The sequence below is a fragment of the Aphelocoma coerulescens genome, chromosome 13 (genome assembly GCF_041296385.1).
Source record: "Aphelocoma coerulescens isolate FSJ_1873_10779 chromosome 13, UR_Acoe_1.0, whole genome shotgun sequence".
In the NCBI taxonomy this organism is placed as follows: domain Eukaryota; kingdom Metazoa; phylum Chordata; class Aves; order Passeriformes; family Corvidae; genus Aphelocoma; species Aphelocoma coerulescens.
This window is the reverse complement of record NC_091027.1, coordinates 6,311,833-6,326,427: the sequence shown is the minus strand read 5'-3', so window position 1 is coordinate 6,326,427 and position 14,595 is coordinate 6,311,833. Positions and strand designations below refer to the sequence as shown.

Below are 14,595 nucleotides of genomic sequence, written 5' to 3'. Positions count from 1 at the left end.
AGCAAGATAGTCTGGGGGGAGGAGGCAAGGAAACACTGCCCCACCTGATTTCAACGGCTCATGAGGATGGAAATAGAATGCACTGCAACCCAGGACACTGAGTTACTTGCTTTGGCTATTCCACCGGCTCTGAGTATTATGGTAGAACATCACAGCAGATTGTTTTCCGCCACTGTCTTGTATTTTCTCTGCCAATGGCATCTCTTTGTGCTGGACTCCTGAATAGCCATGATTTCAGCTTCCTCGGGACCAGTTTCCCACTCCTGTGGCCAGGAAGACAGCAGCAGTATTCACCCATGTTTTTCACAATATGCCACAAGAAGGGGGCCTCAGCTTTAGATCTGGTGATACATATTTATGTTCTGCAAAAATGTCTTGCCACAGGATACCCAATCCAAGTTGAATTGTGAGTCTCCTCTTCCCTCCTCAGGAAATTACCATCTGCAAGGGCACCCTGTCAAAAGGAGGGAGAGAGTTTACAGTGATATGCAAGTTACATTTAAGAAGAACTGAAAATCTCAGCCAGCATAAGGCAAACTCCAGAGTAAGCTGTCAGAACAGAGCAACCTTTAATATTCATGTATCTATTCAGGATGCATCACTGCATAATGTCTATTGCAGTCATCAGATACACATGTTTAGCACCTAGAAACAGTAAAATCACTTGTTAAAGCTGAAATGGAAATTATGGGATTGATTTACCTGTGCACTTCTGGTTGCTTTATGCCAGACTGGTGATATGAAGAAGGCATAAACCTCATATAACTGGCTGAGTAAATTAGATTAATGTCTTGTTCTCCTTTTTGGAAAGGTCTAAAGCAGACAAAATGTACCCTGAGCCTGTACAAATTCCTTTTCTTGTACGCCTCTTGCAGCCTTCCCCTGCCACAATTTTTATGATCTTTCTGGTTTTACAAAACATCTTTCAGCAGAGGTTTGTGAAGGAAGGCTGCTGGAAGGTGACTGCTGTGAGAAGCCCTCCCTCATACACAGTGCACACATTGCAGGCCCAGCTTTTGTGCTTTTGGGGACAAGTCTGAGACCCCTGTGAACACAGTATTTTATGGGTTTTCCTTCCATTCCTGCTCTCCATTCGCTGTGGCATGGATTCTGTGGGAGCACAGGGCTCCCAAAAGCAGCAGTCTGCGCTGCTCTTGCAAGACCACTCCCTCCTTCCTCCTCTGCAAAGGCAACAGAACACGTGAAGCAATTTTGGCAGCAAACTCATGGGCTTGTGGTGTTACATTCACAGGTAGGGATTCGATGCTCTGTTTGTTTTATGTGGCTCTCTGTGTTGAACTGTGCTTTGCTCCATAGATAAAAATACGTATCCTCGTGTATATTTTCGTCTCTAAGTGCTCTTTCTGAGGAGGCAAAGATGGAGTTTGTGCAATCACAGTGATTGCACTTGGCTCCTCTTCATTACAGTCCATTGAATGGTTTCTTAGATTTTTCTTTTTCTAACATTACTGACATTCTCATTCCGTGGAAAAAAAATCTTCAATTTTAATCTGCCAACAGAAAATAGCTCAGGTCACATCTTGGAATCCTCAGCATGATGTTGCCTTTATAAAACCTCAGTATTTGTTTGATTAGATGGCTCATGTAGAGCCAGTTTACTAATTTACCTGATACTCACAGTGGCAGTCCTATAAGCAGGGAATTTATCCAGTCTCTGATGATATAAGCACCTGTGGACACAGGCAAGGGGCCGGACAACTGAGGGCTGAAGATGAATTCATGTGAAGGAGAGTCAGCTTGGAACAGAGTCGTGTCAAATGCACAAGGCAGATTGGAGAGTGAAGCTGGGAGAGGAGCATGTCCAGCTGTGGGTGCTCCTGACCCTGGGTCCAACCAGCCAGTCCATCTCTCCCTCTCCCTGTTCCTCATCATGCTCATTCCCTCATAAAACCAGCAAGTGCTGGTACCAAAACCCGTCAGACTTTTCTTTCACCACCGTGTGTTTGGAAGCCATGGACCTGCATCCAAAATCTAGCTGGAAAAACATCAGGCCATGTGCTTTACTGGCTCTCTGAGTTGTGGTGGAAACATCTCTGGGTTGGATCCAGCTGTGCAATTAGTGAATAAGCAGGAGTGTGAATTCCCAGGAACATTTATAGCTGATGGGCCTCTTTTGCTGGCACCAGTTGTGCCCTGAAGCATTTGTTAAATTTAGTTGGATCAGAGGATCTGAGCAAGTGCATTGTGGGAGGGAGACAATCAATGCCATAGGCATGTTCCCACTCCAACATGATTCTTCTGGATGTGATCCTTCTGGGTGGAGATACAGGGGCTCTTTTTGACTGGCAGGTTGAGAAGAAAGGTTTGAGCTGAAACTGGATGATTATATTAAGTGAGATGACGGTGTCTTTTAGGGCTCAGCATAAGTCCCAGATGATTCTGGCCATCATCATTATGTGAATTCACACACTGAATATTGAAGTAAAGTACTGAAGGGGCTCATCAGTGGGAGAAGGTGTCAGCTGGTGCCATTCAAGGCTGGACTCTTGGAGCTCGTGATCCAGCAATGCAGTCCTGCACTGCACACCACACTTGCAGGGGCCACAGAGGATGCTGAGCTCTCATTTCCTGGGAGATGGAGTCGTTTGAGAAATCTGACCTCACTTCTCTCCCTTCTGCAGCATTTTGAGAAAATTAACAAGGCTTAACAGCCCATAATAGTCTCATTTTAGCTGCAATCACAAATCAGAAGGTGCTCATCTTCATAGTGTTTTGGTCTTTAGCAGAACTGCATCAGGGGCTGATTTCTGGTTGGATGCTCTCTGATCAGAGCAGGTGGGACTGAAGGCAGGAATTTCAGAGGGCTTGAAGCCCCAGCAGTGCCCTTGAGGCAGTATTTTAAATAGCATAATTTAATTAAAATTTAATAAGCAATCAGAACTTGTGCACGGCTTTGTGCTGGCATTTTTAAGCAACAAATGAATATCCTTATTGTAGAATTTTATCTTTTAATGCAATTTTCATTAAGTTTATATAGTTTTGAGTCAAATTCTGCACATTTGTGTCAGTCAGCTTTGGCCCAGGAGGACTGGGGGGATTGCAGGAGCACTCAGATGTGTGTCTGTCCATTTGAACTAAACATTAAATCTTTCACTGGCTTGTCCATCTTTAGATAGACTGAAGAGAACACAGAAGACATGCTGACATACCTGGCTCATGTTTGAAACTGAAAAGCAAAATCCCGGTCCCAGTTAATTTAATTTCAAAATTCCCAGGAACTTCAACAGAGTCAGGCTATCACTGAGAAAATTAATTTCATTTGGTATGTGTCTCTCCAAACCTTTCCATCCACTGCACCTGAACAAAAGCCAATATGGAAAAGCCAATATTGACAAAAAGATCCAAGCATGGCTGTCTTAGGTCATTTCACTTCTTGGCTTCTTCAGCTTCCCGTGGCCCTGAGGATAAACAGGATCACTCATCGATAGAGACAGCATTGGTGTGCTTCAGCTGGTTGTGGCTACTGGCCAATGGTGTTGGCTTGCACAGCAGCACTTTCACTTTCAAGTCGATCGGAATGACACACTTGGTTGATTCTCAGGGCTCCTGCCAGCAGCAGGGCATGGCAGCTGGGTTGTCTTCACTGTCAGTCGAACTGGGCAGGATGCTCAGAGGGGAGTGTCTGCCTTTCACATGGAGAAATCTTTAGGGAAGTCAGCTCTCATGCAAAAAGCCTTGGGAAGGCACCTATTTAGTGCAGCTTTGAGAAAGAGACATGAGGGAGAAGAAAGGTTGAGTAGAGCAGTTGTGTACAAAGTCTGTGAATTGCTTATCAAACCTTCCAGACATGCAGGACCTTTTGTTGTTACCACAGATGTAATTTCCAGGCCTTTGGCCAAAAACTCCAGCAGACACAGAACTGCCATCCATTTGCCTGAAGAAAATATGACATCAAAGTTGGAAAGTTGAGTAGGTCCACCCCTATCCTTGCTGGAAAACTTTGCCATTATTTTGCTGGAGAGATGCAAGTGGCTGCTAAATACCCCATGGAGGCTTAGTGAGGGAATGCCAAGGTTACTGTAGCTCGCTGGCCATGGGAGTCCTGCAGAACCCACGGGATTTGCAGCAGATTTGTCAGAAGAGAGGCTGTTGTTCACTGAAAAATATTTCTGAAATGCTTCCCGATACTATGACAATTAGTAACAAGCGTGTGAAGTGTATTCTGCTGACAACTGCAGACCAAAAGGAGGTTTTCTTTTCCTCATTCTTCAGTAATTTTTCCCCCTCCCTTTCTGTTTCTGCATCTCATTTTTTTCCTGATGGATGTCCCTCAGGGGAAATGTCCTTCTGAGCCAGAACAAAAGACTGGGTGGATTATGAATTTTTGTTATTAGGATCATAAAGCCTTTTTCTCTTATAATTTCCCTTCCTTCTCTTTTATTTCATGTCCTTTGTTTCCCTGTGTTACCCTTTCTCAGAGAGAACCATCAGGCCTTTACATCTTTTTCTCCTTTCATTCCATGCAAAATCCTGTTCAGAGTTCATCAGTGCCTGCCTGGAGGAGAAGGAACATGGGGTGAGTTTGAGGAAACTCTTTCATGTCCCAGTGAAATGGACTGAAATGGATTTTTACTTTTGGTGGGCATCCTAGGGGATTACAGCACAATAATGTGGTGCCAGTGATTTTGTTTGAGAAGGCAGCACTTCAGATTTGTTGGGGAGTTTTGATATCTGAATAAGCCAATGAAAACCCAGTATCAGAGTTCCTGGGGTGTTTCCAGCTCCATCTACCAGGACCAGGATGTGACTCAAAGTAAAAACTCGGAGGAGGCTCAGTCTTGAGGGTCTGCAAGGGGCTGATCCTGGTAGATGGACCAGTCCCTTGTGATCACTCAAACTGGTTAAATATCCTCCTGTGCTTATGTGATCTGGTGGATGGGAGTCAGAGAACTCTACTCCTTCCAGCCTTTGGCACTCCCAGTTTAAATAATACCCAGCAGGGAACTTGTTTGGGTTGGCAGGACAAGGATGCTTTGGGAGAGGAAGAAATTGTTTCTGTGGTTCCAGCGAGACTTCCTAGCTGTTATTTCACAGGAGCAGAGATCTCTGCCTTGCTGTCGGTGCAAGCTTTCAGTCATGATTTATCCACAAACAGTCACATGGCCCTTGTGATTATTTGTGCCTGATGTGGTTCACTAACTGTTTACTGTTTTGGTGCTCAAGTCTGCCTCATTGTCTACTTAGTGCCGAGAATACTGGGCTGCATTCCTGGCCTCGGCTGGCTCAGCTCTGCCTCTGTTCCCTAATTGAATGCAGACAGCTCTTGAAATAAAATTTCCGCTGCAAACGCTTCCGCTGACAAGTTCGGAAAACGCTGTCTGGGAGCTCACTTTACTCTGCTGAGAGGTGTCTGTCCCAAAGTCATGCCTGCCTATACAGTTCCTGACTTAGAGAACCCTTAAATATGACAGGACACAAAGAGGATTTTAATGAATTCCTAAGGAAAAAATGAAAAAAACCAAAGAAAAAGCATTTTCTGCCATGTTTTAGGTGCTTTAGGAGAAAAGCTGCAGACAGTTTGATGCTGCTGTTTCTCTTCATGTTATACAGATACTTTTCACCTATGTGAATGCTGAGTTTTGGTCTCAAGCTGGTTTTTTTCAGCAGTCTTAACTCATCTTAAAAAAAAAAAAAGAAAGAAGAAAAGAAGATAAGGGGTGTTTGTGTCTGTGTTCCTAACCTGTTACTTGTCCTTAATGCCTGAGTCCTTAGGAATGTTCTACTATTTTTTGGTGTGATTTTTGAAGGACTGCACTTGTTCCTTCCCACAGCTAGGGAAAATCAAATCTGATGATTAGTGCTTTGATTCTTCTGGCAGGTTTATATTGCTGCCTTACAACAGGCAATCCTTAACCAGGTGCTTATTTTGTGTTACATATGTGATTTAATTCCTCTGTGGTACCCAAAGAAATCAAATGCTCTTCTTTGCTTTGTATTATATTTTTCTAATGCAGAACAATTTACTCCAGAGGATTTACAGTGGGCCACTATATCTAGGTGTGCAGGAGCTTGGTAGAGGTGAGATAAGTCAAAGTACAAAAGCTTTGTGCTTGTATTTCAGAGCTGAAGGAAGAGACAAGGTGCATGGGCTGGGCTGCAAATTGCAGAGAGAAGTAATTTTGCAATATTTCAGACTCAGTCACAAGAGGAGGCAATGGAAGAATCTATTTCTCCAGTGAAGCAGAAGTCTTCTGCTTGTGTTTATCAACATTTAAAACACACCTCTAACTTCTAATTTCTAGCATGCCAAATGAAATTCCTACCAATCAGTCACTTTGTTGCTATTAGTGCTGTTAATAATGTAATTTATTCAGCTAAAGGGCTCCTACAGAAATATATAAGAGTGGAGAAATAAAAACTGTGTCCTGGAATGATACAAACAGTAAAAATGGGCTGATTACATAGGAGCCTTGCTGAACTGGCAGATCAGGTGAGCCTTGCAGGCTTTTTCCAGGCAGTCTTGGTGTGCTCAGAACTGAGGTACTGATTTAGAGACACTTTAACCAAAAGGCTGAGAAGGTCCCCTGTGAGAGGGACACAGCCCATGCTGGTGGGTGACAGCTCTCCAGTTCTCTGCTCCAGGGACCCCTTACTGCCCTCTTTCCTGCAGCCATGTGCTTCTGCCCAGTTCTACCCCAGTGGATGAGGCTGGGCATGATCTGCAGGCAGAATGTCACGAGAGCACTGATGAGTTTGTATAATCCTGACTAATCCAAGGAGCTCAGGAAATTACATTGGATTGTTTGTACACAATAGGAAGGACCTCAGAAGGTTTAGAGTCGAATGATTCTCTACATTTGAGTTGATGCAAAGCTGGGCATCAACTCTTCCAGTCTTCTTTTCTCGTAGCAAAGTGTGAGGATCATCACAGTGACAGGTTCATTTTGTACTTGAGGGCTCTTGAACATTTGGCCCTCAGCATATTTCCCAATTATTTATCACTGCTGCTAACAGCTGCTCTTTTGCCCTTGATGTTTATTTAAAATGTGTTCTTCAGCCCCTGGAATAGCTCTCTTGGGACTGCCTATAGGGAGGCACATGAGCTATGTTGCAGCCCACAGGTTTTGTCTGAGCTCTGGAGCAGCCAGGCTGGGAGAGCTGAATGAGAGGGAAATTTGCAGCTTTAAGGAGCTCTATACATGGGCACTTACTGGAAGAAAATCAGCATTTTATGTGTCCTGTGGTTCATCTATCACTAGTAATTCATTTTACAATGCATTAACTGACCTAAGCCTATTCCTATTGTGCAACAGACAATCCTTCTTTCTTGCCTTCACTTCCCTACAGTGTGTCAAGGGCCTTAACTTGTTCTTATTGGATTTATATTTTGTCTTGTTTAGAAACTGAGTGTTTAAGGGCTAGTTTTCACAGCAGCAGAGCATATGCAGCAATAAACATCATCTCCAGTTGATTAAGCACCATAGCTGAGTTGTTCAGCTTCCACAGAAGCTGTTTATTGTAAGTATCCTCCAACTCTGAGGACATCATTTTAATTATATTGCATGAGAAGGAGCAAAAACAATAAACCAGAACATTAGAAAAAATTAAAAGATATAATTTTCCTTCCCTGAGAGGGAGATTTCAGTGAAGGTCAGAGTAGATTGGAGGTGTTTGTACAGCTGGGAAGTGTTCTTGAAAGGCCATTTCCCAGTACTTATTTTTTTTTACAGAGGCTGCAGAAGACATTAAGGATAGGACAGGCCATTTCAACTGATCTTCTGAGGCCAGACTGTGAAGTTGTTGTGAATCATGCTGGTGATTTCAGAGAAACGTACTGCACAAGCTCACTATTTGTCAGTGCAAATAATGTGTTTCCAGCTTGACCAGTGGAGTCTGGCCTTGACAGGGTGACAGTAATGGGAGCAGCTTGCTTAGGCTTCCTTGCTATCTGTGCTGAAAGATGTGAGAACGTTCATTTCTATTACTGCCATTCTGAATCTTTTCTGGTTCCAGATACCAGCTTGGACATTTGTCTTTCCTGCCATGTGCTTGAGACAGGCAGTGAAGAACTGTAATAATAATAATAATAAAAAAAAAAAGGTTTAGCAGGACAGGCATGGGAGGACAATGTCAAAAGGAGACTTTTCAAGCACATCAATCTCTTATTTCAGACACATCCCTCACCTTTCTGAGCTGCCAGGTACCCCCAGCACTGTGAGCAGCTGTGGCTGTTCTGGCTGAGCAAGGTTGGGTTTGGCCCTGTACCTTCACTTGACTGGTGCGGAGGGGACCAGCTGTGCCACCTCAGAAGGCAACCTTCTCCTTTTCCTGATTGTTGTGATTGTCTCCTCTTTTGTAAAACTGTTTAACTGCCAATTAAACCCTGCTTTAAGTTAAGCAGTGCCAGTCCAAGGCTGGCTGATCCTCTAATAACCCCCAGCAGAGAGGGCTGTGGCAGTTTCTGCTGTGGAAGTCTGACCTTAGGCCAGGCTTGTCAGGTTATTGGTGCCAGGCTTGTTGAAAGGTTTGTGAACTTTCCAGTAAACCTAGTTCTGAACAATTCCAGGCTGTGTTGGCCAGGTAAAACATTGGCTTCACACGCTGCAATTCCTGCCTCTTTCCTTCCTGCACAGTGTGCTCTGAACCAAATAAACCCTTACAATTTTCACAGGGATTTCAAAGGTTGCTGGCGCTGGGGCCCTTCAGGGCTGGTGTGAGGTGAAAAAATGGATCCAGTTTGGCATGATACAGGGATACAGGGATACAGGGATACAGGGATATTTTGCCTGGCTCTAATAAGAATGACTGTGAGGCAGTGGGGCAAGATCTGTCAAGAAATGTCACCCAGTGGTGCCTGGTCCTGTGACCAGGCTATGAGAAATGCCTTCCTTGTCCTCCCCACACCTTCCCATTGCATTTTATGCTCTTATTCAAAAGCACTCCCTGCAAACACAATCAAATATACGCCACTACTGTCTTTTCAGTGCCCTTTAAAAATCCCCTTTATTGCAAATCTTGTTCAGTACAAAGCTGCTGGAGGCCTGTGAATTTGCCTCTCCTGAGACAGAGTATTACCAAAGTGAGAATCCAATATTTTTCGGAGGGCTGCGATCATCTCTGCTGGTATAGGCCCCACAGCAAAAGAGCCTGCTCTGTGATCACAAACAATACAAACAAGAACAGCCTGCAGTCACATTACTTAATGCCAGCAATTTTTGCTACTTCTATAAATCTGTCTTCTACCAGCAGCTAAACGATGCTGATGTTGACAACATTATTTACTCCTTGATGTTTGAAGAGTTGCTCTTTCTCTAGCCACTGGTGCAAGCATTTTGAGAATGGAGTCCTAACTTGGAGAGAAGCAGAAAAGGAAATGGTGCCTCTCCAAGTAACACAGCTGTGGCTTTTTGCAAAGGTGTGAAGACCCTTCAGAAGAAGGATACAGCTCAGATTTCCACCCCAAGTACTGCAATTTGTTTGTGGGAACTGCAGGAAGAGCTGGAAGAGCTTCTAAACTCATCACCAAATGCACTGAACAAGGTGGTGTTGACTAAAACTGGTCCTAATCCTGATACTAGTGGATTTTCTGCTCACCCTCCTCCACTAGAAGTGCCCATCATTCCTGACTGCTCCTTTTACATCTTTGCCACCAAGTTGTCCCTCTGATTTGCTAGATCTGCTTCTCAGTTTTTGATTTGTCTAAAGAACATCAGGTATGCTGGGATATTGCTATATGCAGAGTAGTTATGGGAAAACACCTTATAGTGAAAACAAAAGAGAGTTTGTGGTCTCCAAAGATTCTTCATTATTTTTCCTCCAATGTGGAGAAAAGTAGCAAGGCAGCAGCTGGGCTCTGCAGAAACACAAAAGCAAAAAGCAACAACCAGGAAGAAGTTGCAGTGCAGTGACTTTGAGATGTCATCATCTTCTCAGGGATGTTTTGTGCCTCAGATGGCTCCACTCCACCCAGAAAACAGGAAGGCAACAAAACCTATAATGCAGAGAGTCTGGGAATCACATATTTTAAGGCTAGAAGGTGATTGTGAATCATTTCATCTCAACTCTTTCATCTTGTCAGCTCACAGAGTGCAGACTTGCACTCCATTACATTGGCACAAGACCCATAACCTTTGTGTGTGATCATCCTACCTTGCTTTAAAGACTTTGAGTGAAAGACACCTCCACAAAGCTGTAGACAAACAATTTTAGTGGGTAATTGCTCTTGTAAAAAGCAGATCTAATGTTTTTTGTATGTACTCCTTTACCTTTCTTTCTGTCTTTGAATATATTTCTACCCTTGGGCAGTGACCTCCCTTCAAGTTATTGTTTGACTCTTTTTGTAATTTTTTTTCTTCATTTCAAATATGTGCATTAGTCCTGATATAGAATACACTAATTAAAAGATTTTAGAACAAAATTAGTGTTTTCTGTGTAAAAAAACACTTGGTGTAGCTATTTTTTTCTAACAAGTTCTTCCCTCTCTTAATTTAAATAAGCCTATGTGTACAGAGCCAGGGCTGTTGTACTCTTTCCCAGTATTTCCTAAGGAAAACTGCTGGCCACAAAACACTTCACTAAGCTGGTTTGACTTGACCCATATGGCCATTCTTTCAATGATAAGAGTATAAATTTATAGTTTCTCCTTTCCCTGGTAATTTTCTCACAGTTAAAAAAAATCTTTCTATCTTTCCCTAGAGCCAGAGATGCTCTGAAGACAGGAACAATGAAATCCTCATCTTCAACTGTTTGGATGCATTTTCAGGCTGCATGAATCTTTCTGAATGGTCTCCCACCCATCACATTTTTGTCAAATTTAATGCAAAACTTCTAATTTTTCTATTCATAAAACACCTTTTTTGCTACTATCACAATTTCATCATGTGATCTAAAGTCTCATATAAATGCTGCAGGAATCTGCTGAACTTGTGATTTTATTGTCTGCATTGCTTTCTTCCTTTTTGCAGCAAGTTGAGTGAAAATTCTCTCATGTTCCTCATCACAGCTACACTGCTTTCGGTGTGTGCCACTGCCAAGAACAAAGCTGTAGCACTTAATAACAGAATTTTGTCATAGTCCTTATCTCTGGAAGCTACTCCAGCTTATCATTTTAATAGCAAATGGAGTGTTTTACAGAGTTGCCTGATAAAAGATCCCATAAGCATCTCTTTAGGGTTCTATTCTTCTCTTTTCCTCTCTTTTCAGCCAGAGCTTTCAGGGACTCTGACTTCCCCCACATCTTTTTAAGGCCAAGGTCAAGCCAAGTGAAAGCTGCTGTGGGACACCTCAGGTGTCAGACGTATGACAGAGCTTTGAGACAAAGCAATAAAGCAGAGTACAAAGGGTCTACAATGAACTAACAATGTCACGGTGATGAAGAAACAAAAGATGATGGGCTCTGGTGAAAAAATCCACTGCCAGTGTGCATTGCAGTTCAGGCTCCAGCCAGCTGGAATGGAGAAGAGAATGAAGGTTGTTTCTGTCTAATTTTACTACCCTTATTTCTGTTTCATAGAATGAAACAATGTGATTTGTGTATGTTCTTCACCCAGGCAGGTTTCAAAAACCAAGGAAAACCTCATTTAAGTGGATGCATAGAGAAGCAGCCCAGCAGCTACCAGTAAACAAATTACCAAGAGTTCACATTTAGAGTGCCCACCTATCCTGTGTCGTGGAGGATGTCCTTTAGCTGGTATGTCATGTCCCTTACACAGTAATAAATGGTTAAATACATTTCTGATAAGGTGCAAAGTGTTGCTCCAATCTGTAACAGGAAAACAGCCACGTCAGGGGTTCAAAAGAGCGTGAGACATCCTGAAGTGAAGCCTGGCAAATCAGTTTTGGGGTTGTGTTTGTGGGGAGGAAATTACTGAGATTGCTTCTGAAACAGGGATGGTGGCTGTGCTGGTGAGCATTACCCTGCAGTGGGGGAGGTGAAATAAGAGATGATTGATTGGCTAAAGGGAAACACAATTTTGTGTGAGAAAAGGTCTGCAGTGCATACGGGAATTTAGGGGCAGTGTAGTACCTGGCTTGGAAAATTGTCTTGTCTGTAGTTAATAAGGTGTGGATTTTTTGAGCTGAGATTTGCTTTGGTTTAGAACTTTCCCTCATTTCAAATCCAAGGGGTTGGAATTCATGCTAAGTAGGGAAAGGATTGAGCCATGCAAACTTGGACAACATCAACCTCCATGATGACTTTGTGAAGCTCTCAGGCCATGGACAACCACAGCCTAAAGTTGCTGTCATTGACTTGCAGAGTTCAGCTTGCTACAGGCCATGTCCTAGAAATGTGGGTCCAACCTCATCCTGGGAACTTGAGCTTCCAAACATGGGCCACAGCTGAGTGTTACAAGTGTTTCCTACAGTCTGGTACAGAATGAAAAAGAGAGAAAGAACTTGTTGCCTTACAGTGTAAAAAATGCATTGAATATTAGTAATGAATGAATGGATGAAGGGTTTCCATCAATAAAATCTACCGAGATGAAAACATCAGCACTTATTTCTCAGGTTTTGTGAAGGGTGTGTGTTCAGATGAGTCTGAAATGCTTCTAATTAATGTTATCAAAAGTGTGACATTCAATTAACTCAGTAACACATTCAGCCTAATGATAACACATTTTGATTCACCCCAGGCAGCACTGAGCTCTCCTGAGCAACTCCAAAGGTGGGGAGGACTGGGGCAAGGAGGAGAGCAGGAGTGCACACAGATACACTTTTTGCTGCAGAAAGGCAGAGTGGCAAGAGAGCTGATTATGTTGTCAATGCCCATCTCACATCAGAGAGACATTCATGAGTTCAGAATATCTGCTATCAGATATTTATAACAATAATCTATTTTCCCAGGCTTAATTATTGTAGAACTCGTTTGCCACTGGAAGGAATAACAACAGGGTGCATCAGTTTCGTATTCTTGAGTCAGATCTGGTCAATGAAACGGTGCCTTTTTGACATTGAAACCTATTGCAAACATTTTCTAAAACTGAATCAGCAAATGAATTTTTTTGTTTTTTTAATTTGAAATGGAAATTTCTGCTGTGTCATTCAGCTGATCAATAAGGAGTTATCCAGAAGAAGTAATGCAAGTGGGGGGGAGAGAGAACCCCACCTCCGCTGCACTGTTGCTCCTGGTTTTGCTAAGCGTGTAACTGATTAGTCAGGTAGCAGCATGAAATTTCTTTCTCCACAATATTTATGTAAATTTAAATGCTTTTCAGAGACATCTTACTTAGTTTAAATAAATAAATAAAATGAACTAAGATGAAAGGGGACTATGCTTAAGCATCCTGTAGATATTTGATCACATGGGATGCTTCTGCGTCTCAGAACTACAATGAAAATATGCCATTGGCCCTTTAACTTTTTTAGGAGTGACTCTCCCACCCTCAATCTATGACATGAGTTCTTAAGTGCTCTCAGAAATAGCAACAATAATTTGTTCTGTGTGCAACCTGCCCAGCTGGGTGAGGTAAAGAAGCTCACGAGTGAAAGTGAAGTTTTCTGAAGGTGTTTTTGATGACTCACTCTTCATTGCAGGAAAGCTACAGGCAGGAATGAAGCTGGGAAGATGGGACTGGAGAAATTATCCAAGAGACCCAAGGACAGAGCCAGGGGGGATGCAGCAGAGCAGAGCAAAGATCAGTAGAAGGAGTATGGCAAGCCACAAGTTCACAGATGTTGTGCCTATCAGGTGTGTTTGGTGGCAACTCATTAATCCATGCCTTTGGAGATTCAGGTCTGCAACTTTTCCCTGACTAAAACTCAGCCTCCGTGGGTTTCTGTTTGTATCAGTTAGGAGTGGCTTCAGATTTTAGGTGGGACCTCAGGCTGTCAGTCAGGCCAGTGCTGTTCCCATCTCACAAACGGGTGCTGAGGGTTTGAGGGTGAACGGGCTGAGGAGGACAAGGCTGGGTCCCTCCACAGGAGCTGACCCTGGCAGCTGTTCCAAGCCATGGGCTGCATCATGGGAGGTGGACGGTGACTGACTACTCCTTCAAGGAATTTTATGTGCATAGTAACAGGCAGAGGAGGACCGCAGTGTCCCTGCAGCAGGACCATCATGGCAATTACTGCCAGGGTTACACTTCCACGGCAGAAGTATGCATGTTAAAAAGGGGGCTGTGCATGGGGACGGGACCCACGGACATTCTGGCATGTGAGAAATGAGTCGAAGGACCGCAAACAATGGAGCCAAGGTCCCTTCCCGAAGATGTATGAGGGGGTGTTGGATGCCTGGAATCTCATTGTTGTGGGGGTTTTGTTCTTCCTTCTTTTTCCTTCTTTCCTGGCATGCGAGCGGGAAAGGGGCGGGGAAGGAGGGCGGGAGTCGCTCCACTGCCGTGCTGGGTGCCAGGCTCGCTACTGCAGTACCGTACTCAATATTCTGATCACCTTGCAAGTCAAGGAGCCTCGTGGAGCCTGCAGTGGTGTCAGAGTGAAAAACGAGCCACGCCATCACGCTTGGCCAGGCGGTGGCTGCCTGCCCGCAGCGAGTGCCAGCCTGCAGCGTCTTCCTTTGACAGAAACCCACTCTGAACGGGGTGGTGGGCTGGTGTCCGGCGTTTTGTTTTTGTTCGTGTTTATAACGCTATTTCCTAGCACATTTAAATAAGAGGTTTCACTGCAGTGGTTCACAAT

At 43.6% G+C, this 14,595-nt stretch overlaps 1 protein-coding gene across 2 annotated transcripts in view; it reads left to right on the top strand.

The window, feature by feature from the left end:
• LOC138118096 (uncharacterized) overlaps positions 1-14,595 on the top strand; it is a 190,970-nt gene that overhangs the window by 104,695 nt on the left and 71,680 nt on the right. The window contains exon 6 of one of the 2 annotated variants that reach the window (XM_069028884.1): positions 13,495-13,648. The exons of the other annotated variant lie outside the window; for it this stretch is intronic. Coding sequence (XP_068884985.1) covers positions 13,495-13,603 — 109 coding nt within the window. The 3' untranslated portion in view covers positions 13,604-13,648. The remainder of the gene's footprint in view (positions 1-13,494; positions 13,649-14,595) is intronic. 2 annotated transcript variants of the gene reach the window in all.